The sequence below is a fragment of the Thamnophis sirtalis genome, unplaced genomic scaffold (assembly GCF_051295495.1).
Source record: "Thamnophis sirtalis isolate CommonGarterSnake01/CBP01778 unplaced genomic scaffold, rThaSir2_p1.2 scaffold_3, whole genome shotgun sequence".
Classification (NCBI taxonomy): Eukaryota; Metazoa; Chordata; class Lepidosauria; order Squamata; family Natricidae; genus Thamnophis; species Thamnophis sirtalis.
In genome coordinates this window covers 142,611,583-142,636,749 of record NW_028261383.1, presented here as the reverse complement: position 1 = coordinate 142,636,749, position 25,167 = coordinate 142,611,583, and the positions used below count along the sequence as shown (strand labels likewise).

The following is a 25,167-nucleotide window of genomic DNA, read 5'->3' as shown; positions in this document are numbered from 1 at the left end:
TCCATCGTCATTAAGCTCATCACTGCAACACCGGAGGTTCGTTGAGTCAGGCGATGCTTCGGTGCCTTTAACGATGCAACGCGGAGCTTCCTCCGGGCCGGGTGGACCTGTATTGTGACGCGGGTTGAGTGTTGCAACGTTCTAGATTCTACAATCTGAACAGGAGGAGGAGTGTTTGGTTCGTGGTGGCGGCTACGCTGGGGTTGTGAGAGCCCCGTCCCCTGCTTCCCCCTCTGCCAGCCCAGCAAACTTTCAGCCATGCTGACCAAAGGATGAATTTAGGGGATCACGACCTGCTGTCTGCGCGGGAGCAGTTATTCCACGAGAGGGTCCGCGAGTGTATTGTGAGTACGCTTTGTTGATAACGATAACGCGAATTGAGGTGTCCCCCTCCCCTGGTTTTTTCCATGTAATTAGAATTTTAGCCTCGTTATTCCCAGTCGTTATTGTAATCCAACACCTTTGAAAAAGGGGAAGGTTTTGTATTTACCCCCCCCCCTCCTCGGTTAATAAAGACAAAAACAAATAGACTAGGTTAGCTACGGGGATGATGGTTTTGTCAAGGAGAGTGGAAGCATTAAGGGGGGAAAAAGAGACCCGGAATTTAGAGCTGAAGAGCAGTGAATGTCATCAGCCCTCTTGAATGGTAAAATTTGCATTCTTCTGTTGTCTTTTATCCAAGGTAATTGAAGAGGAATTAGGAAAAAAGCAAGCTATAGCTGAAAATGAACTGGAGTTGCTTGTTGCCAAAGACAAAAGCCAATCTGTGTGTTTACAACTTGGTGCCCTCCAGATAGTTATTTTAGACTGCACACATTGGCTGTGTTTATGCATTAAATCATGGTTGCCAAAACCAAAAGGCCATATAACTTATTAAGTCATTGTGTTGCATCATTATGCTTTTTTTTGGCTAAGCTTGTAGTGTGAATATTAATCTTGGTTTAATGTTTCTTACTAGATGCCAATTTGGGGAAAACTTTTTTTTAAATGTCTGTTCAGCCTTTCTTCAAGGACTTGGCAATAAGTTCAGTTGCTAATAATGAAAAGAGTAATTAAAATATATAATTATGTGGCTTCTTTAAGCTCGTATTGCACAAACTTTTGTCTCTTTAAATTATTGTTTTTTCCCTATTTCGTACTGTTTTCAGTTGGAAGGAAGGCAACTAGCGCCAGTTTGGTCTAGTGATGAAGATACAGGCTAGTGGCAAAGAACCAGGCCTGAGTTCTAGTCCCACTTTAGGCATGAAAACTGGCTGGGTAACTTTGGGCCAGTCACACACACACACACACACAGCCCAATTCACCTCACAGGGTTGTTGTGGGGAAAATAGGAAGCTGTGTTGGAAATGTTCTCCACCCTTGAGTTATGTGCACCTGGGAATGAAATGACTCTGGAATGTTCCATCCCTCCTATGGGCCACATAACTTTGGCTCTTACAGGAAGGAGGTGGTCTGGCAGTTTTTAGAAATGAATTCTCTGGAATAAACGTAGTTTGGATTCCTGAGCTAAACAGGCTTGTTTCAGGTTTGAGCCATATCCAAAATGCCACAAACCCTATTTGGTTCCACAGATTAACTTCCAGACAACTAGCAGAGCTTTTCCAAAATGGCAGAACCAGTCCAGTTCTTAGGAATGAGAGAGCAGGACGTATCCACCTCTTTCTTTCTGGCAGAAGCTTTTTAAAAAGAAGAGAGGAAAATAAGATGGAGAGGGGTTGAGGGAACGATACAGCTGGGAAAGAGAGAAACCTTGCTTAGAATCTGGAAATAGGAAATTCTAGGGGGGAAGCAACTCCTCCATTCCTCCCACTCTTCAGTGGCAATTTAGTGAAATAATTTTTATCAGCAGTATGATAGCAATGAAGTATATGAAGTAGCAGATATTTTAAGGAAATTAATAGTGATTGGACGCAGGTATGGAAGCCTTGAAAGTTGAGAAAATTTGGGGGCTAGGACTTTTGAGCTTTAGATTTTTAAAAGTAAATGCAATTTTTTGTGTCATCCAAGTGCATGAGATGCTTCATTAAAATGTATACAAGTCTAGTGAGCCTTGGGGAGATCATTGTCTTGCTTTATATTTGCAAATCTGTTAGATGTGACAAACTGTACATAATACTTTGAAAGTCCTAGCTCTTCATAAGCAATTTCAGTTTAATTCTGCTTGCTTCATAAATGTCATTCGAAATTAAGAAATTGGTAATGCCCATAGGGTTGAAATAAGTAATTATAAAGTTTTGAATGAAAATACATTCAAATGTTTAAATACCTGTTGTCAGATAGTTCTCAAAAGCAGAAAAATTCTGGCTTGTATGTATATTAATGTGACTTATTAAAGTCATCCATTGTTTCATTTCACACTATGTTGATTTTACACAGACTGCATGGTATGTGGCTTTCTAGAAAAAACAGCAGCTTCATCTTTGTGCCTGCTAAAGCAGAGTTTCTGGGCTACTTACTGGGGATTATTGCTATTCTGTTAAAATAATGACGAGCTGAACAAAGGCAAGTTTTTTCTTGCCTGTCTTTCCCAATTATGAGATACTTCCTCCTCTACTACTCACTTACCTACAAAGCACATTATGGTTTCATACACCATCCTGTGTTTAATTTCCATGAAAGCTTGAGTGTAGAATTTTGACTTAGGGTGTTGTGAGAACCCAGCCAATTGTGGTTTGTTAAGCAATTTATTCAGTTTACTGTTATTTCTTCCTTCTTGATCAAATGTCATGTTTATGGACAAGAGCATTCACTGGTACATGCAGAGAACTCTATTTTGATATCAAACATCCAAGCAGTTAAGTTAGATTTCAGAGAGAGGTCCATTGCATCTTTATTTGAAGGTCTTTTTCTGTCTAGAACAACCATTCTCAAAGCTCAGCATAATCTAAACAGGTTGTGAGAACCTTAGCAACTTTGATTGGGAGAAGGGGAAGGGGGGAATTAGCTTTCCCAGCGTGGCTTTGTGTGCCAAAGGTGAGTCCAGAGTTCCATCTCTGTAGTCAACACTTAGTAGGCATTAGCAGTTGTGTAACGTCTATGTATCTGCCTAGCAGGCAATATATATATAGTACTTGGAGTTATGCAAGTCAAGCATTTAGTCCTCGGTGCCCAGTTGGCATGCATAATGAGTTTTCTGGGTATTATGTTAACCTCGGAGAAATATTAAATCACTGGCACATATGACAAGGGAGCACTGAGAAGTTAAGAAGAGAAAGCCCCTTCTTAATCAAGTCCCACCTGGTCCAGTATCTTTTTTTTCAAGATCAAGTACCGTAAATGATTCTGAGAATCACATATAATTCTTTGGTGTCTATCACTTCCCCTGTTGTTGCCAGTTCACCCAGCAATGATACTCAGTAGTACCCCTTCTGATCCTGGAACTCTTTACTATCCTGACTAATGAAATTCATAGAGTAAACTCCATGCCTAATCTAGCTTCTGAAAATCATGTTCTTTCGTAGCCATTGTTTGGCTTGTGGAATTTAATTCCATTAATAATGCATTATATAAAGGCATACTTTTGAGTTATCTGCCAGCTGACTTCGCTGGTCCTGAGATAATTTGTTTTGGAAAGAAAAGAGAAACTTTTAGAAATAATCCATCATGTAACTTTTTTATTGGCTAGGTGGATACACTGTGCTAAATTATGATTTTTTTTTAATTTATAGCTTGTTTTAAAGGGATAGTTATAATTAGTTTGAAAAGGCACATTAAGCAAAAGAGTAAGGTTTATAAACTGAAGGGACTAAACTTAAGACACTCTACTAAGACCAAAAACCACATAACCCACAAACAAATGGCTTATTTGGATGTGTGCATCTTGCCATCTTTGTCATATAAACTGAAGAAATCTGCAGAGATGTATGCTTTTTGCAATAGGAGAAAATGTCCCAATTTCTAGATGATTTTGGTGAAATTGAGCATCTAGAACTGAATACTGTGGCTAGCAACTTTTCTACTTTCTATAGTCTGGCTATTGCTAGATAGGAACTTCTTATTTTAATCAAGAAACATTCAGTTCTGCTAACCTAAACACATTACCTTTATTAAGACTCCTATTCTTTTTGGAGGCTGATCCATGGCAGATAGCATCTTTTACAAAAATGATTAAAATAATCTACAGTGTACGGGAATTGCAGACCATGCCCATAACAAAATATATTCATATATTATTAAATTTAATTCTTTAAAACAGACATTAACTGGCAATAGAGAAATTTTTTAGCTAGCATCACCTGAAGCTTGGTAGATTAAGTTGTTACAATCATTTGAATTTCAAATATGTTCTAATTTGTAAACTTTATGTTCCGTTTTTTTATTCTCCCTCTTTGCTGAGAAATACAAACCAATAGATATAACATTATTTGAGATTTGCACATAGTTGATGTATACTATTTTATTCGTGCTGATTATTACAAAGTATTGTTCAACCATGATAACTCTGCAGTCTGCTGAGTAAGAGTTCTTATTATATCAGATTTGGTACTAAAGTTCACTGTGACAGTTATGCTGATTGATTGATTCATTCATTTCAAAGAAAGCCTGGTAACTGAATTGCAAAAGATATCCGTCTGATTTGAAAGAATGCAGAGTTAAGCTCGGAAGTCAAAAGTCCAGTATTGTAATTAATTTAGACTGTGAAAGCATACGTTGCTAGGTTCATCTCCCTCCATCCTGCCCACAGGCATAATATTTAATCTGATTGAATAAAACCATGTGAAAGTGAATTTAAAGTCTGCAGCATAGCTATTGGCTCTGTCCATATCACAACTTCTTTCTCAAAGTCCTCCAGCTGTGTTAGACTACCCGTCATCTTTGAGCTTTGCTCTTAAGTGATGAGGTAGGAATTAAGAAAAATAATAGTCTAATGTATCTGAAGGAGCATCACCATTGGAGAATCCTCCTCTCAATCTGAGATGGGCTTTGACCCTATAAATGTTCTGAAATTCATTGTGTAGCCCTGCAGTTCCAAGTATTTGAAGGCTGTTCTGACACTCAAGTGACCTATAGTGTTAGTATAATCCAGGGGTCGGCAACCTTAAACTCTCAAAGAGCCATTTGGACCTGTTTCCCACAAAAAGAAAACACCATATGCCACAAATAACCGTAAGCCCCCTGTTCAATTCTGGAGCTGACCGGAAGTTGGCTCCCCCACCATAGTGTTTCCTGCTAGTGCGGCGTCCTTTTTCCTCTACCTGCCGTACCCGAAAGCCCTATCAATTGTGGAGCTGACTGGAAAACCCACCCTTTGCCACTGAGTCTTCTCCTAGAGCACTGTGCTTCTCCCCCACCCATACTGGAAGCTCCTCTCAAAATTGTGGCACCGATTGGCGACAGGGAGCCACAGCAGAGGGATAAAAGAGCCACATGTGGCTCCAGAGCCACGGGTTGCTGACTCCTGGTATAGTCCCAGTATACTAACATTCAAAAGAGATTGAATGTGTTTACTATCATGGTAGACAGTTGTTTTATCATTGAATAAACCATGTTGGTTGGATTTAGACAACTTATTAAGCCAAAGCAAAGCATCTCATTATTATTTAATAGTGGAACAGAATTAAAATATTTTTGGTCTACTTTGTTCTAGGAGTTAAAGTGCTGGCTTGGGAACCACGAGAATGTGAGTTCTAGTCCTGCCTTAGGCATGAAAGCAGGCTGGGTAACTTTGGGCCAGTCATGCTTTCTCAATCAAACCCCCTCACAGGATTGTTGTGGTGGGGAAGTAGGAGGAGGAAGGAGTTTTCTGTATCTTCACCGGCCTTGAGTTATTTATAAAAATAAAGATGAAATAAACATCTAATAAATGTAAGTAATTTTGGAGTATAAAGCGCACCAAGATTTTGAAGAGGCAAATTTTAAAAAAAGTTTTTGCACTCTGCAGACCTCCCAAAAATGACCCTCCTGAAGGATATGCATGCCCCTTTTTTGGTCAAAAAAAGGGCATGCGCTTGTAGAGTCCTCGGGGGGGAAATGATCAAGAAATGGCCTGTTTTTCACAAAAACGGGCCCGTTTTTTGTCAAAAAAGGGCATGCGTAGCCTTTAGGAGGCTTATAGAGTACTCCTGGGGGCTGGGGGGAGGGCAAAAATGAGCAACAAACGGCTCATTTTCCGTTCATTTCTGCCTTCCCCAGCCCCAGGAGCTCTCTAAAGGCTATGCACGGCCATTTTGGTGAAGGGGACGGGGTTTCGGGAGGCCAAAAATGCTGTATTCAGTGTATATGACGTACCCAGATTTTCACCCTCTTTTTTGAGGGGAAAAGGTGCGTCTTATACTCTGAAAAATACGGTAAATAAAAGCTCTTGCTGTTGTTGTTTCCAAGGAATAATATCTGTGGAGTTTGTATGTTAGAATAATTTTGGATACAGCTTTCTTTGTGGTCTAGGGACCGATTGATGCTGTGTATATGAACAGTTGCTTATATTGGAAGTCTTTGAAAAAACCAGAAACATGTAGAAAAAACGTATCACCAGTTAAACGCACTTGCCAACAAGTGTTTTGAAAACCAAAATCTTATCTCTGAAAGAGAGGGAAGAACTTTGTTATCGTCTTTTCCATGCCAGGGAGATTCCATGATGCTTTGTTTATTGTCTAGTTATATTCTCCATCCTTCCATGTTCTAATTTTCAGTTAATTAGAAGTGCCATGCTGGGAGGCTTTATTCAGCTGGGCCTTGCTTGGCCTAGATTTCAGGGCAACAGGCCTACTTTCTCATGCCAGATAGTTCTAATTTCATAGCACAAAAGAATGAGGCCAAGATCAATCCTAACAGATGGGGATTTGCAAGAGGAAACCTGATCTAAACAATGGAGCTATAATTCTGTAAATGCCTTTGCAAATTGGAATTGGTGGTGGAGAAACCGATTTGCAAATTGATGTACCTGCTGCAGAATTGGGGGGATATTCTTGCCATCCAGCGATGATATAAAACACTTGAAGCTTTATGAGTATAGCTGTCTTTGTTTAGGTCCAAGCCCAAAGACATCACAGTGAAATCCAAACAAGTCCAATTGATTTGCTCACACGTAATGAATAGAAGGGACATGGTGGCTCAGTGGCTAAGACATTGAGCGTGTTGATCAGAAAGGTCGGCATTTCGGCAGTACATATCCCTAGAGCTGCGTAACGGAGTGAGCTCCCATTATTTGTCCCTGCTTCTGCCAACCTAGCAGTTTGAAAGCATGTAAAATTGCAAGTAGAAAAATAGGAACCACCTTTAGTGGGAAGGTAACAGTGTTCCATGTGCCTTCAGCATTTAGTCATGCCGGCCACATGACGGTGGAGATGTCTTCGGACAGCGCTAGCTCTTCTGCTTTGAAATGGAGATGAGCACTGCCCCCTAGAGTCGGGAACGACTAGCACATATGTGCGAGGGGAACCTTTACCTTAATGGACAAAATCTTGCCAGACTAAATAAAGCTATAACCTTACTTACTTACTAGACATATCTTGAGAGATTCTATACGGTGTGGCTACCCTAAACCTCTTCCTTCTTTCCCCATCCAGTTTGGGATTGTGCAATCTCTTAAACTGGGCTTTTGTATGGAATGTGTTGCCTTGCCTCTGCCTTGGGAAGCCTTAGTGCTCATCCCAGGATTCTACCCTCCCTCCTTCTCCAGCTGCACATTCCATCACAGTTTTGAACACTTGAATTATGTGCTCTTGGTAAGGATTGAGGATAGTCATTTTGCTGCTCAATTCATATGTTAGAGCAGCATGAAAAGAGATATCGAAAGGTACTTTGTTTGCATTATTTTTGCAAAACTCAGTCCCTTCATGTGAGCCTTGAAGCGTGTCTCAGAAGAGAGCTACATTCACAGCATTCAAATCCACTTGAATTTTCCAAAATGTTTTTGTCTATGGAAAACTTTGCTCCTGATCCAGTGCCTGCACTCTGCACTCAGAATGTTTTTCTCAACCTTCAAAGTGCTTCTCGCTCCCCCTCTTTTGTGTGTGTTCCTTCTCTGGGCAAATAATCCTATATTCTCTTCTGAGCAAATATCACTAAAGGTCCAAGTTCTGTTTAAGTGGAAACTTGGAACTAGGGTTCACTCAAGGGAGCACTGAGACAAATTGGTTGCAGGACTCTGGTTTCTCTCCGCTGAAAGCATGAGGCAGTTGTTATCTGCTTCCTCCCCAATCCAAATTGGCCCAATTCCCAGAAGAAACGCCTTGCCTCAGCAAAAGACAACGTGGAGCACTAACTCTGGACTTTCCATGTCTGGTTCTTTGCTGCTGCTTGCGTAACATTTGTACCTGCCATGATAACCTCTGGTCGTTTTTGTAAGGAGAACTGGAAACCGGAGAGCAGGGTTGCTAGGCACGCCTGGCACAAGGATGAGGCTCCTGCGGCTGCAGGATTCTAGTGGAGTCAGTTTGGGAAGAGGCTGGCATTGCCATCTTCTCCTGGGCCCTCGGTTATCATAGGCTACAGGTAATGCCCCCTCCTTTGAAAGAACTGGCCAGTTGGTTTAGCAGCCTGAAGTATAGAGTATGGTGTGAGCCCTGTCTCTGTTCACACATCACATAGGTTGTCCTTGATTAACCATCCATTCCGAATACGTTCAGTTTATGTATTTATATATACTCACATGTAAGCCTATTTGCACATAGGCCAACTCTCAAATGCTCACAAAAATGCCACAAAAAATGCACCATCTGTGGGTAAATCAACATGCATTAAAGTGTCTCCTTATTCATGAATGAGCTTATATATGGAGATATGGATGCTCTGGCAAAGAATTCCCATACATTCCTATGGATTAGCCCATCCTCACATAAACCAAACCTGTTTTTTTGGGAGCATTTTGGCACCTAAAATTCTTGGCTTATCCATGAGTATATACACCATATTATGTAAATGCAAGCAGTATGCAAAGCCGCAAATCATAGCTTACAAATTACCATATTTTTGGAGTATAAGATGCACTGGAGTAGAAGACGCACCAAAGTTTTGAAGAGGCAATTATTTTTAAAGTAGGTAGGTAGATAGAGGGATAGACAGGGAGAGAAAGAGAGAGAAATACAGTAGGTAGGGAGGGAGAGAGAGAAAATAGAGATAGATAGAGAAATACGGTAGGTAGGGAGAGAGAGAGTAGGTAGCTAGGTAGGTAAATAAAAGGATAGAGAGAGAGAAAGAGAGAGAGAGAGAGAAATACAGTAGGTAGGGAGAGTGTGTGTAGGTAGGTAGGAGGTAGGTTGAGGGATAGAGAGAGAGAAATAGAAATAGAGAGAAATACAGTAGATAAGTATTTCTGCTGGCACACCACTTGATCAATGTAATTCTCATCAATCAGTTAAAGAGCTTTCCAAAGGGGGGGGGAGTTTTTGCACTCTACAAACCTCCCAAAAATGACCGGTTTTTCACGAAAACGGGCCCGGTTTTTTCCCCCTCCCCAAAAGGCATGAATAGCCCGGGGGGGGGGGGGAGAGGCCTTGCACAGTGCTTGGGGGGGGGGGTAAAAAGGAGCAAAAAACAGCCTGTTTTTCAGGAAAACAGGCCCATTTTTTGTCAAACAAATTGCATGCATAGCCTATGGAGGCTCATAGAGTGCTGCTGGGGGCTGGGGGGGGGAGAAAGTGGCCCGTTTTTTGCTCATTTCTGCCCTCCCCAGCTCCCATGAGCTCTGTGAAAGCCTCCACAAGGGTATGTAAGGCCATTTTGGTGAAGGGGGCGGGGCTTCAGAAAACAAAAAATGCTTTATTCGGTGTATAGGATGCACCCAGATTTTCAGCCTTTTTTTTTTTTTTGGGAGGAAAAAGGTGCGTCTTAAACTTCGAAAAATACAGTACACATTGTACTTTGGACATAGGTTTATTTTAAAAAATCATAAATAAGCTCTCAGAATTTTTTTAAACTTTATTTGTATCACATACTCAAAGGCATCAGTGATGTAAAATTAAATGATTTGATCCTGAGTCATAGTTATTTTCCTTTCTATTGCCTGTGGAACAAAAAGAGGACTGTGAGCCAAAAATGTTGGCCTCCAGCTGGCTGGGAGAGATGTATACTTCTGAGATACCCCAGCTGAACAATGTAAAAAAATATATTGTGGTACATAAAAGGAAATAAAATAAATGTCTAGCACCTCCTCCATAATTTAGTACAGAATTCTTCAACCTTTTCCGGCTTTGTGGACTGGCGGGGTGGTGGTGGTGGTATCGTTTTGCACGAGTGGCCAGCAAGCATGTGTGCACGTAGATTCATTCACATGAGTGGCAGGCAAGTGCGACCACCGCTCACACAAATAGATTCACGCACAACACAGAAGCGGGGATACGCACACAGTCTCCCACCACTTCCACAGCCCAGTACAGAACTGCTCACCGCCCAGTAGTGAGCTGCGGCCTGGGGCTTGGGGACCTCTGATTTAGTATATATATTTTCAAGGAGGCTTGCACACACACACGCACACGCACACACGTTAGGGAAATTATACAAAGGATGCATTGGAAGTTTTTCTGAACATGTTGCCCTGTAGTTGTGGAAATGAAATTTTGTAATTACTGTAGGCCTTTTACTAAGCAGGTATCCATGTTGGTGTATTGCTGTCAGGCAATGGCAGACAGCAGATGTATGGTTTGCACTTGAACCAATATGTGCAGGAGGAGACACATCCAGGCAGTAAACTTTTAAAATTTATGACAAGAATACAGTAGATAATGATTGCTTTGAACGCAGGACCCATAAAATGGAGTGAAAGAAGTGCTCCCATCAATGGGAACATCACAGGTCCAGGGTGATTCATTTCTTTTTTTAAAAAAAAAATCACCAGCAATATACTGGAGCAGAATCAGTCATTACAGGCAGTCCTTGACTTACGACCACAATTGAGCCCAAAATTTCTATTGCTAAGCGAAACAATTGTTCCATTTTATGACCTTTCTTGCCACAGTTGTTAAGTGAATCACTACAGTTGTTAAGTTAGTAACATGGTGGTTAAATGAATCTGGCTTCCCCGATTGACTTTGCTTGTCAAAAGGTCGTAAAAGGTGATCACATGACCTTGAGACGCATCATAAATATGAGTCACTTGCCAAGCATCTGAATTTTGGTCACATGACTACGGTCGCAAGAGTGAAAAGCCGCCATAAGTTTCAGTTTAACTTCAAACAGTCACTAAACAAAGGGGTTGTAATTTGAGGGCTATTTGTACACTGTGAGATAAATCAGATTCCGAACCAGTCGAAGAAATTCTGAAAGGCACAATACTTAATGCTCCCATTGAAGATTACTTCACACAGTAGGGATAGCATAGCGTGTGAGCCAGCCTATGATTTAGGGATCATAATGCTGATTACAAGGATTAGTGAAGCAATTAGTTAGACATGGCTGTCATGGTCTCCAGCTTTTGGAGTCTGTCTCTCTTCCAGGGGTTTGAAGCCCTCCAAGTTTCTTGATGAATGGCCTATGCAGCACTCAGCTTCCTCTCTTAATAAAGCCCGGAAGATGGGAAGAACCATATGTGTTTACATTCAAGGTAAAGGTTCCCCTCGTACATATGTGCTAGTCGTTCCTGACTCTAGGGGGCAGTGCTCATCTCTGTTTCAAAGCCAAAGAGCCAGCACTGTCCGAAGATGTCTCCGTGGTCATGTGGCCGGCATGACTAAACGCCGAAGGTGCACGGAACACTGCTGCCTTCCCACCAAAGGTGGTTCCTATTTTTCTACTTGCATTTTTTAATGTGCTTTCAAACTATTAGGTTGGCAGAAGCTGGGACAAGTAACGGGAGCTCACTCTGTTACGCGGCACTAGGGATTTGAACCATCAAACTGCCGACCTTTCTGACTGACAAACTCAGCGTCTTAGCCCCTAAGTCCCTGTGTCCCTGCTGTGTTTACATTAAAGTAGCCCAAAAGGGAAGCCTTTTAAGAAAGGCTGCCTGGTCTCCTTGGCTAAGGGCTACTTTAATCTAGTAATGAAGAAATGAAATAAAAAGCTGCCCAAGTCGCTTGGTTTGGAGCCCTAGGATGCTCCTTTTCTGTTTGAAGGTTAATTTTGGGGCATCGTAGAGGAGATGGGAGAAAAAAAACCACTCCTTCCTGCCTGGCTGCATAGCACTCTGCTAGGTCATCTCTCAGGCAGCAACGCCAAAGCACATCATACTTACAGGATGCCAGCTGGCTTGGAACAATTTTGTTTTGCTCTTCTGCTTCCCTTTAGGGTGAGAAGAGGCTGTTAACACCACAAGCTCTTCCTCCTCCCTCTTTCCACACAGAACAGGGCAATGGGAATGGGAGTGGTATAAAATCAAAGTCACGGCTTTCTGCTTTCAAAAAGAATAAATAAATGCTTGCCTGCCTCTTCTTTGTTTTCTCCCAGCCTTGGTTCTTCCCCTGCTTTCAAATGTTTGCATTTCTGTATTTTTTTATTAAAGAGTTTTGAAAAGAAGGTTAAAAAAAGAACTAATATAAGGTAAAGAAAGGAAAAAAATGCCGGGACGCGGTGGCTCAGTAGCTAAGACGCCGAGCTTGTTGATCAGAAAGGTCGGCAGTTTGGTGGTTTGAATCCCTAGTGCCGCATAATGGAGTGAGCACCCATTACTTGTCCCAACTTCTGCCAACCTAGCAGTTCAAAAGCATGTAAAAATGCTAGTAGAAAAATGGGGACCACCTTTGGTGGGAAGGTAGCAACGTTCTGTGCTCCTTTGCGATCTGCGCATGTGCGAGACCGGAAGATGGCGCCCAGGCGTTTTGCTCCGATCTGACGAGGTGAGCAAACGCTGAAAAAAGCCTAAATATCAAACAACTTCGACTCTCCAGGAGGGTCCTGGGGATGTCCGGAATTCGAGGGACCCGAGGAGCCCAGACCTTGGCGGGGGTCGCCGTTTTTGGGCGACCCCGGACTGCACAACTTCGGAGGTCTGTTTTACCTGCTGTTTTGTCTGCTGGGAGCGGCCTGCGTTATTCGGCGGTGGGGGGCGGCGGCGTTATGTCGGCGTCTCCCAGCGCCCTAACCGATTTCATCGGGCCTGAAAGGGAGAGAGAACCAGCTCAGACTGAACCAGCTGAACCAGCCCAGACCTTTGCGGGGGTCGCTGCTTCTGGGCGACCCCGGACTGCACAATTTTGGTGGCCTGAAAGCCGTGAGCTGCTTGTATTACTCGGTGGGGGGGGCGGCGCCACGTTTGCTACAACGGCAGCGTTTTTCGGCGATCTAGGCGATTTCATCGTGCCTATTGAGCTGCCTCACTGGGGCTTTGTAAGACCATTATTGCTCTGGAGGGAGAGAGGACGAATTGAACTAATGTGGGGTCTGAGCAGATTGAATGGGCGATTTTCTCTTTTGATGTTGCATCGGCCCCTCCGGACAGCTGCCCTTACTATCCAGCCTCACTTTCCTTCCAGCATCGCCTCCTCCCTCCCTTGCCCCTGCTCGGTCAAGTGGCCCTCTGGACGCATTTTACTCTTTGCCCTCCCTGGTTGCGGTGAGGCCTTTCCCTGCGTCTTCCACCTACCATCTGACGCCCCCCTACTGTGGCATTTTAACCCTTGCCCACCTTTGGTCACAGACTTTGGATTTTCAGCCTCGCTAGCTCAGTTCCATCTGGCTTTAAACATTATTAACACGACCACCTGTTACCATCTCTGGGACTATATCTGGGGCATCGCTTGTGGAAGAAGACCCCCTGTTTTCCCCAATTGTTCCGGACTCTTTGGACCTATTCAGACCTGTAAAAAAGGGGGACGTGAGTTACGCCCCTGTATACCCTCTCTGGACCAGAACTGGACGCTAATTATTATTGAGAGCCAATTGGCTCTGCCTGGACTCGCACCCTAATCAACTGCGCAATCCACTTTTTCTTTCTTTTCTCTACCTCTTCTTTTCTTACTTTGTATGGGATATGTTAGTGGTATGTATGTAATTGAATGAATGATCCCACTTTTTATTGCCATTATTGTTGTATTTTTATGTTTTTAACTTACGTGGGAATTGTTTGGGAGAGTGTTTGAGTATGTATGATTCGGAGGGCCTGCCGGGAGTGGCGGGGGCGATGGGGGTGGTTGAGGGGACCAGCGACACAGGAGAGGGTCGGGGTATTGCGGTCGTAACAGGGAGGGGCAGATACGGCGGGGACTTTAGGGCAGGCCATTACCGGGGAAGGAGGGTTCGCTACATTACAGAGATCCCTCCTTCCGGCCCTAGGAGTCCCACTCCAAGACCAGATGGCGTGAGTAGTCAGGACCCTGGTCTCAGGCTGTTGTCGCTAAATGCCAGGTCTGTTGTCCATAAAGCTCCTCTCGTCCGGGACTTAATTTTAGACGAGAGGGCAGACCTGGCATGTATTACTGAGACCTGGCTGGGCCCAGAGGGAGGAGTCCCCCTTGTAGAACTGTGCCCAGAAGGATTTCAGGTGCTGCATCAGCCTAGAGCCCAGGGAAGGGGTGGAGGTGTGGCCGCCGTTATCCGGGAGTCGTTAGTTCCTCGTAGGGTCCCTGCTCCGGAGATTGTCGGGTGTGAGTCTTTGCTGTTAAAGTTGGACCTCAAGGGTCAAGTGGGTCTGCTGCTAACGTACCTGCCTCCCAACAGCGTTGCAGCAGCCCTCCCCTCGCTCCTCGAGTCGGTAGCCGAGCTGGCAATTGAGTTCCCTAGGCTGATGGTCCTGGGGGACTTCAATTTGCCGTCGCTCGGTGAAAGCTCTGATGGGGCGCAGGAGTTCATGGCTTCCATGACAGCCATGGGCTTGACCCAAGTAATTCGAGGCCCAACCCATTCAGCGGGACACATGCTTGACCTCGTATTTCTCTCGGAGCAGTGGATTTGTGATCTTGGTCTGAGGGGGAGTGACATCATACCCCTGTCGTGGTCAGACCACTGCCTACTGAGGCTCGACTTCCGGAGGCCAAACCCCCACTGTAGGGAGGAGGAACCGACCAGGTGGTTCCGCCCCAGGCGTCTTATGGAGCCGCTAAGGTTCCAGACAGAGCTTGGGGTTATTCCTGACACTCTCGCCCACAGTCCGGTGGAGACTCTGACTGCTGCGTGGCACTCGGCAGCGTCGGAGGCCCTCGACCGGATTGCGCCACTGCGGCCCCTCCGAGACAGCGGATCCCGGAGACCCCCTTGGTTTACCGAGGAGCTCCGGGAGATGAAGCGCCGGAGGAGATGCCTAGAGCACCGTTGGAGGTCCGACAAGTCCGAATCGAACCGAGCAATGGTAACCACCTGCACCAGGGAATACACCAGGGCACTCAGGGCAGCAAAAAGATCACACATAGCCACCCTGGTTGCATCCGCTGAGTCCCGTCCGGCCGCCCTGTTTAGGGTAACCCGCTCCCTACTGAACAAAAGGGAGGCGGGGGAACCCTTGCAGGGCAGAGCCGAAGAATATGCCCAATTTCTAGCGGACAAAATTGCTCGGTTTCGGTCGGACTTGGACTCCATTCCTGCAGCTCCAGCCGAGACACTGGGGGACCAAGTAGAACAGCTCTGGGTTGAGTTTCAGGATGTTACCCCCGGGGATGTGGACAAGGCCATGAGAGCTGTAAGTACCTCCACCTGTGCTTTGGATCCGTGTCCCTCATGGCTGGTCAGGGACTGCAGTGAGGTGACACGAGGCTGGATCCAGGCGGTTGTGACCACCTCCCTTCGGGAGGGGAACTTCCCCGCCGCACTGAAAGCGGCGGTGGTGAGACCCCTCCTGAAGAAACCATCCTTGGATCCGGCTGTCCTTAATAGTTATCGCCCTGTCTCCAACCTTCCCTTTCTGGGAAAGGTTGTCGAGAAGGTGGTGGCCTTTCAGCTCCAACGGTCCTTGGAGGAAGCAAACTACCTAGACCCCTTCCAGTCAGGCTTCAGACCCGGCTACAGCACAGAAACCGCTTTGGTCGCATTGATGGATGATCTTTGGAGAGCCAGAGATGAAGGACATCCCTCCATCCTGGTCCTCCTTGACCTCTCAGCGGCTTTCGATACCGTCGACCATGGTATCCTTCTGCGACGACTGCGGGAGGTGGGAGTGGGAGGCACCGTGTTACGGTGGTTCTCCTCCTACCTCTCGGACAGGTCGCAGTCGGTGTTAGTGGGGGGGCAGAGATCGTCCCCTAGGCCCCTAAATTATGGGGTGCCTCAGGGGTCGGTCTTATCCCCCCTACTATTCAACATCTACATGAAACCGCTGGGAGAGATCATCCGCAGGCACGGGATCAGATACCATCAATATGCGGACGATACTCAATTGTATCTGTCCGCCCCGTGCCAACTCAATGAAGCGGTGGATGTGGTGAGCCGGGGTCTTGAGGCCGTTATGGACTGGATGAGGGTTAACAAGCTTGTGCTCAACCCGGAAAAGACCGAGTGGCTGTTGTGTTTTCCTCCCAAAGATTTGACTAATATACCATCACTCAGGCTGGGGGGTCAAATTCTATACCCCTCAGAGAGGGTTCGCAACTTGGGAGTCCTCCTGGATCCGCAGCTGTCATTTGACCACCACCTAACGGCTGTGACCAGGGGGGCATTCGCCCAGGTTCGCCTGGTGCGCCAGTTGCGACCCTTCCTGAATCGGGAGGCTCTCACAACAGTCACTCGGGCCCTAGTGATCTCTAGGCTGGAATACTGCAATGTGCTCTACATGGGGCTGCCCTTGAAGAGCATCCGGCGACTTCAGCTAGTGCAGAACGCAGCCGCGCGAGTGATTGCGGGTGCTCCTCGATTCACCCGCATAACACCTATCCTCCGCGAGCTGCGCTGGCTACCTGTTGATCTCCGGATGCGCTTCAAGGTGCTATTAATCACTCATAAAGCCCTTCATGGCAGTGGATCTGGATACTTGAGAGACCGCCTTCTGCCAATTACATCCCTGCGACCAATAAGATCTCATAGGTTAGGCCTCCTCCGTATTCCATCGGCCAGCCAGTGTCGGCTGGCAACTACAAGGAGGAGGGCCTTCTCAGCAGTAGCCCCGGCCCTTTGGAACGAGCTCCCTGTAGAGATCCGCACCCTCTCCACCGTCCAAGCCTTCCGCACAGCCCTGAAGAACTGGCTCGCCCGCCAGGCCTGGGGATAAGGATAGTGACCCCTCCCGAATGATGAATGTATGTTGCTTACCATTTTAGTATTTGTCTCTATTTTGTTGTCTGTATCCCCCCCCCTTCCTAGTTTATGTGAGCCGCCCTGAGTCCCCTCAGGGAAAAGGGCGGCCTACAAATTCCAATAAACTTAAACTTAAACTTAAACTTAAACTTAAACTTTGGCATTTAGTCATTCCAGCCACATGGCCACAGAGACGTCTTTGGACAGCGTTGGCTCTTCGGCTTTGAAATGGGAGATGAGCACCGCCCCCCAGAATCGGGAACGACTAGCACTTATGTGCAGGGGAAACCTTTACCTTTAAAGGAAAAAAAATGAAAACATAAAATGAAAAGAAGTAGAAGCAGCTTCCATTTTTTTTGCAGGAAATATAACTCCAATGGGGTCCTTGGCGCTGTCTCAGTTTGATTGATTTTTGCAGTCATTTCATTACCCAAACTAGGTAACAGTATCATCATTATCATGATTTTACACTGATGATATTACCTAGTTTGGATAATGAAATATCTGCAAAAAACAATCAAGGTCAGAGAGCACTAAGGATATCACAGTTCAACCCTGAGCTACAAATATTCTCTTATAAATATAACAAAATTTTTACAAAAAAATGACATTTTTGTCCTAATCATCAAAGCTATAAACCTTGAGTATTTTTTTTCTGTTTCATGCAAAAAGTCTATAAGGGGTTTCCGATGAGCAATAAACGTAGATATTGTCTTTTCCCTACCTAACCAAGGAAATTAGTTTGGCCTTTTTTGCAAGCTTCATCATTTGCAGTATACTTTGATATTTCTAAAGACTGGATCCTTGTTTCTGATGTAAAGCTAAGATACCACATATTTGTGGTCATCTTTCTTACTGTTGAAATTCATGGAAAGAGATTGGTTACCATTTGGTAGTGGTCTCTTTTTTATAACTTCAATTCTTTGATATGGTTAATCAGGGATCGGCAAATATTCTAGCATAGATTCTGTGAGAAAATCCAGCTCTATTGGCTATTACGGTGGAGGGATTTTGGAAATCCATCATTTCTGGATAGCACCAGATTGAAAAAGGATAGCGTGCAACCTTTGTCACGTTTTAAAATAGGTTTGTAGTATAAGGTGGGCTAAGAGCCTGTGGCATTTAATCATCCTGATCACAGAAGGTTGCTTTCTTTCTTGAAGAACAAAACTTTGGAACGTAAGAATGCAAAAAATGACCCTTTAAATTAAACCTGGTATGTTTTCAGGAGCACCACCTGAATGTCCTTGGGCAGCCCAGTAAACCTGTCATGTGGCAGATGAAACATCCATGTTTATTTTTTATATAACTAGTACTTGTTGGGGCTGGAGAGCAATTTAATGCTCATTCCACCAAAAATAGCAGGAGGATTATTTTGCAATGTTTATTTGCCTAGCGCTCTGACCATTCAATTTTCAGATTTAGGTTTGTTTTGTTTACATAGCTTCACTGATGGGATCTTCTTTTCAAGCTTAGTTTTGTTGTTTTAACTTCTGAATCTTGTTCTCAGAAATGCGCTTATTTGGGAGGGTATGTCTTCCATTTTATGTGAAGTTACTAGAGGAAACAACGTGGCTTCAACTGAAATAATGTCTGAACAGGGAAAATGCAAATTTTTCACTCTCAAATCTTTTAATCAGAGGTGCTTTTATTTTTAAAAAGTACTGCTTTGCTTTCTTCCCATAGTTATGATATTCCGAGTATTTTAGGATGAGCTGGCAATGGAGTAGCTAAGATGTAGAATAAAGAATCAGAGGTATAGGAGTCCGACTAGATGAAGAAAGGATGAAACTTGCTGATCCACTCTTCTTCCCACTTCACTTTTCTGTTCACTCCCTCTTTCAGTTGTAAGCTTGACTTGGGGAGATGGGATTATTTCAAAGCCTCCTTTAGTAACTGGCGTTTTCAACACTTCCCTGAAACAGTTTCTCTGTTGCAATTATTCTCGTCACGCGCCTGGTATCATTCCCTCAGTCATAAATGTGGTTTCCTGGGTTTTCCAGTTTTGGTGCTCTTCAAACTTATCCCATTATTGCTGCCTACTGTACCGCCATCTTTGAACCCAGTCTAGATCTGGTATGTAAGCACGCAGGCTGCAATTTCCTGCTTTAATGTTTCCTCTCTTTGTTTTGCTCTCACCGCCCCTTCTCAGGTATTGTTAAAACGTATGTTAGGGAACCCAGATAAAATTAGAGGAAGAAATGTGGCTTTTCTCAAACCTGCTGGCTGCTTGTACTGTGTTTCCCCGAAAATAAGACAGGGTCTTATTTTCTTTTGACTCCCGAAATAAGCACTTGGCCTTATTTTCGGGGAGGTTTATTATTTTTGAGGTGCAGGAGGCCCCTTAACTTCGGCCCGTGGATTAGCTGATCCAGAGAGGGGCAGAAGTTCTGTCTCTGTTTCTGGCACACTCTTGCCAGCCCTAGCGTCCCTGGGCCTGCTGCTCTTTTTGTGACCGCCACTAAGAGAAGGGGCGGCGTAGCTGGGGTTTGCGGTAGGGGCCTCTGTGAGGCCGTTCCACATGGATGGCAGGTGCATGTCGGGCACGTTGGACATGTTCCCCCCTTTTCTCCCATTAAATGGAGGGGACTGGCTGCGCATGCATTTAAATATTTTGGGGGAGGGCTTATTTTAGCACACGTGCTCAAAAGCCCAATTGGGCTTATTATCCGTGGAGGTCTTATTTTCAGGGAAACAGAGTAGTCTGAAGAAATTTCACAAAGAAATGTTGATAAAGGAAAGCATTGAATATAGTGATGGTAATAGAAGGGTTTTGCTCAGTAATAGGATAGAGAAGAGGATCCTTCAGTTTTCCAAATTGTGTTCCATTTGCCGTGGATGAAGTGGGTTGCATATCCTCAAGAGTCACTGGGAAGAGGTGAGGATGACTCATGACCAGCATCTCGTAACCAGTTTTTCTTTCTCCTCCCACAGATCTGCACCCTTCTTTTTGGCAGTCTCTACATCCTGTGCTACTTCATCTTAACCTACTTCAAAAGACACACAGACTTCACTACAGGTAACTGGGTAGGCAGGCAAATTAAGGTCGTTTCTGCCAATTCAGTGCCAAGAATTCTCAGCAAAGGCCAACCTAGTGGGGAGCTGAAACTCATCCGTCTAGGAGGTATCTAGGTTTGGGAAAGCTGTTCTAGGTACATGGTTTCAAAAGACATAATTATTCATTTGTTAGATTCCCAATTTTGTTTGTCAGATGCCTTTTCTTCAGGAGTGTAAGTTTTTCTCGTTTTTCCCAAGAGCAACAAACCTATGATGTGGGCTGGGTTGAGAGAGAGGGACTGGCCCAAAATCACCCAGGGAGTTGAAGATAGACAGGAACCTGAGTCTCCCCTTTGTTCTTTCCAGCCTTGAACCACTATACTATACCACCACTGAAGTTGTCAAAGCCATGCAGGATATGGCTTTTTAGAGTTTAGGAGGAGAATGAAACTAGCAGTTTCCCTTGATTTTAAGATTTCCAAAATATGTGTCCTGCTCAATTATGACAAATCAGCAGAGTTCACATTGCACAAAATGCTCTTGTTTAATCCTGGGTTTGCTGAACAGCCCACAACTTAAACTCACCAGGATCGAAATACTACAGTGGCTGAGTTCACATGCGGTATTACATTATGTCAGTGGTGAAATTCAATTTCTTTTACTACCGGTTATGTGGCGTGGCTTGGTAGGTGTGGTGTGGTTTGGTGGGCATGGCTTGGTGGGCGTGACAGGGGAAGGATACTGTAAAATCTCCATTCCCACCCCATTCTGGGGTCAGGCATTTTGCCGGTTCTCCAAACTACTCAAAATTTCCGCTAGTGGTATTTGGTATTTATTAATATTTGTATGCCGCCCTTTTCCCTGGGGGGACTCAGGGCGGCTCACAGTTCAAGGGGAAGGGAAGACAAACCAAGTTACATATAGGACAATACATCGTTAAAAGCACAACATTCATACTATTCGGGTAGGGTAAAGGTCCTTAGCCCCAGGCCTGTCGGGACAGCCAGGTTTTAAGGGCTATGCGGAAGGTCTGGAGGGTGGTGAGGGTACGAATCTCCACGGGGAGTTCATTCCACAGGGTCGGAGCTGCCACAGAGAAGGCTCTCCTCCGCGTGGTTGCCAGTCGACATTGACTGGCTGATGGGACTCGGAGGAGGCCTAATCTGTGGGATCTAATTGGTCGAGTGGAGGTAATTGGCAGTAGGCGGTCTCTCCAGAACCTGTTAGAACATGCTGGATTTCAGCCCTGCATTATGTCCAAATGAGGCAAATTGCTTGATGACTTAGCGCATTGTGGAAATCCAGCCTTCAGGTATGCATGTGTTCAAAGTGAACATCTCTGCTGCAACAAAGCAACATCTGTGCTGCAACAACGTTTGCATCAGCAAAGGTTTGACCTTTCCAGGCAAACCTCTCTCAACTCGATGAATGCCAGAAAATCGTTGGCTGGATTATTAATTCTACAATTCCCAGAAGGCAAACCAGTCCCAGGTCAGCACTATCATAGCTGTAATTCTGATAGATCCAGAAGGGCATCCGATTGAGGAAGGTTGTACTGTCATAAGTCTTGGATGCTTCTGTAACAGCCCAATTAATAAGCAGAGAACAACATATTTGCTTGATCATTAACATCTCTGTCAGCCAGGGTGAAACTTGATGATCTTCCATAACTTTTTTCAACTGCTTTGTATGAGCCTCAGAGCATCTTATGTCAAACTTGCAACTAAGCCAGCTGATTTTAGCAGGATTGGCAAATGTCCCTTTTGCAACCACTTGAGGTCTGTAAATTGTTCACAAAGCAGTGGGTGGGTGTACTCTGTGGGCTCCCTTTGGTTAGCTCCCTCCAGCTTCAACTCTTGCATAACTTCTATGCAGAATGCCTGCAAATGAAGCTTGTGGAGACAATACACCCTCTCTGCCCCAAATGGAAAGATTTCTTCCCCAGAGTTTGCCTGCTTTGCAACAGCGCTGAGGTCTCTACACCCAGTCCCTGTAGAAGGGCTTTTTTACTTTTAAATTAAAGTTTGTTTATGCTGCTGCTAGTTTAGTTGCCTTGACAGCCGTTGGCCTAGGGAATTTAGCTCTTTTTCCAGCTTAGCAATTTTCCAACTGCTGGGCTTGTAATTTGATGCTGACACTTATTGGACAAATAGGGAATATGAGGAAACGGTGGGACCTGGCTACTTTTAAGATCAGTTTGCAGAGACAATCTGGTTTTACTGTACAAAACATGTATCCTAGAGAGATGCCTACAGCATAGGGATTCCCACAAAACCTTCCTTGTGCTACTCTAACCCTACACAATTGGACATCAGATTCATAAGGAAATTTTTATGTGTGCAGTTCTAACCACCCAGTCTGTTGTCCTATGGCTGGAGAGAGGCACCATTTACCACTGTTCCCTTAGGATACAGTATACAGAATACAACTCCTGTATATTCTACTTTGTATTCTGAATTTCAAGGAAACCACCTTCTCTGAGGAGGGTTGAATTTATCTGCAGATGTGGGAGGAGCAGAAAAGCTGTATCCATCTCTTTGTGATAGTGAAGACAAGAGTACCAAAAACTTCTCTATAAATAAGAGTTTTTCCCCTAATTGAATTGAACAGTAGATTCTGTCATCCCTGGTCAACCAGCCTGTTCAGATTGATTGGATGAGTTTTTGTCTTAGGCTGCATATTTTATAATTGATTATGGTGGACAAGAAGTAACCTCTACTAATCCTGGAGAATTCCTCACCTAGCCAACTTTCTTCTGTGTTTCCACTGTATTTATACTGTAGATCAGCGGTCACCAACTTGTGGACCATGGACCACTGGTGGTCCGTGAGAAAACTTTGGTGGTCCGCAGAAAATTATTTGTATTTTTTGTATTGCACTAATTCAGGGGTCTTCAAACTACGGTCCTTGGGCCTGATACGTGTAACATTTGTGTTGCTGCAGAGAATCTCCCCCTTTGGGGTCTTTTTTGTGCGGGTCGGAGGGGGGCAGAAATTCTGACTTGGGGTCTGCTTCAGCCTCCTGTTGTGGGGCTTTGGGTGAAGGCTGGAGGGAAGTGCTGGTGGTGCTGAAGAGCCAGAGGGCCTCGTTCCAATGGGACTGCATCATGGCCTGGAACTGGCTGACCATCTCAGCCTGCTAAACCTCCAGGAGCCGGTACTCCCACAAGTCTTCCCTCTGCTTGGAAAGCCTATGCTTGTAGTCCTCAGTGAGGTGCTTCTGCTCTGCCTTCTTCTCAGTCAGATCCAAATTGAACTGAGCTGTTTTGCCAACTCTTTCTCACAGTGGCTGCTTAGCTCCAACAACTGCTTCCTGTTGGGGCTCTAAGGAGCCCGGGCGGGTAGGCGAGGAGTGGCTGGCAGAAGAGGGGCGAATAGAAGCTGTTGAGGCATCCCTCGATGTGAGTGACATTGAATTGGCCACACCCATCCAGTCAGATGACCACCTAGCCACGCCCACCCACCCAGTCATTAGGCAGATCATATTAGTGGCCTGCAGGATTTTAACTTATGAATTTAGTGGTCCCTGAGGTCTGAAAGGTTGGGGACCCCATTTTGCCCTTCCATAAAGTCATGGTTTTGCAATGAGCTAGGGCAGTGATGGTGGACCTTTTGTGACTCGCGTACCAAAAGCGGGGGGAGCGCAGGGGGGTTGTGTGTGGGCATGCCACATCCATAATGCTATGCGCACGACCAGCCCCCCCCCATTTTTTGTGTGCTTTTTCTGCCCTCCCCATGCTCCAAAGGCTTTATAGGAGCCTGGGGAGGGCAAGAACAGCCTCCCCCCCCCCGCCCAAGGCCCTCTGGAGGCTTCAGCAACTTCCCTGAAGCCTTAGGAGTGCGGAAAACCGGCCCTATGGGCAAACCAGAAGTTTGGGAATGGACTTTCGGTTTGCTTGTAGGGTCAGTTTTAGTCCTTTGGAGCCTTCAGGAGGCTTCCGGAGGGCAAAAAACGACTCCACGAGCAAACTGGAAGTGACTTCTAGTTTGTGTGTAGGGCCATTTTTCGTCCTCTAGAGCCTTCAGGAGCCTTCTAGAGGCTTCCCTGAAGGCTCCGGAGGGCAAAAAACAATTCTATGAGCAACCCGGAAGTGACTTCCGGTTTGCTCGTAGGGTCGTTTTTTGCCCTCTGGAGCCTTCAGGGAAGCCTCCTGAAGAGCTAAAACTGGCCCTATGAGCAAATCAGAAGTACGTTCCCAAACTTCCGGTTTGCCCGTAGGGGCGTTTTTCACATTCCAGAGGCTTCAGGGAAGCTCCTGAAGCTTCCGGAGGGCGAAAAATGGCTTCAAAAGAAGACTGAAGTCAGCTGACAGGGCAACGCCTCGTGTGCCCGGACAAATGTCTCCGCATGCCACCACCAGGTCTAATACAAAATGTATCACCAACATGGAATAGACTAAATGCCATCTTTACACTTCCTGTTAGGAATATCTCTTGTATGTTGCAATTAAAGGTTTGTCACTGGATGACACAAATTCAGATCTCTACTCCCCCATGGTAATGGGCCGTCATAGGGGAAGCTTAGAGTGCTGACTAGTCTACTTCAGTAGACTGGCAAAATGAACTATAGATGTTACTTTGGTTTCTTTGGCAGAAAAGTAGTTTGAGCACTTAGTTTAGTAACAGTAATAATAATTATTGTTTTTTCCTATTCTTAGTTGATGAAGATGCTGCAGTCAATCGGATTGCGTAAGTTCCCTCTTTTTCCCCTCTTAAGATATTCATAACTTCCCTTTCCCCTTTTTCCCATTTCCATGTTTTCCTTTTTATCTTTTTAGGGCTATTTTTTTTTTAAAAAAAAATGAAATGTCCAATAAAAAAATGCATCTAATGTGGATTTCCCTATCCCTCTCTTTGTGTAATTTGGGACGCCATTCAAAGGTATTTTTGGAATATGGCCCAGGTAAACGAATATGAGGAGGAATTTTGCATTTCTCTTAACATCTGGGCATTAATGGTAGAGAATGTATTATAGGCAGCCCTTCAGGCTTTCAAGAATCCCTGTCCTCTTCAGACATTATTCTTCAGTCGTTTGATAGAAAGATGGGCAGCATATACATTTAATAATTTTTTTAAAAAATTAGAAAAAGCATTCTTTTGCATATGTGTGTATAAAAATAAAGCATCAATTCAATTCAAA

At 44.8% G+C, this 25,167-nt stretch overlaps 1 protein-coding gene across 1 annotated transcript in view; it reads left to right on the top strand.

The window, feature by feature from the left end:
* Nucleotides 1–25,167, top strand: part of LMBR1L (limb development membrane protein 1 like) — a 42,999-nt gene continuing 17,832 nt past the window's right edge. Inside the window, exons 1-3 of the mRNA XM_014063511.2 lie at nucleotides 1–344; nucleotides 19,966–20,050; nucleotides 24,686–24,716. Coding sequence (XP_013918986.2) covers nucleotides 273–344; nucleotides 19,966–20,050; nucleotides 24,686–24,716 — 188 coding nt within the window. The 5' untranslated portion in view covers nucleotides 1–272. The remainder of the gene's footprint in view (nucleotides 345–19,965; nucleotides 20,051–24,685; nucleotides 24,717–25,167) is intronic.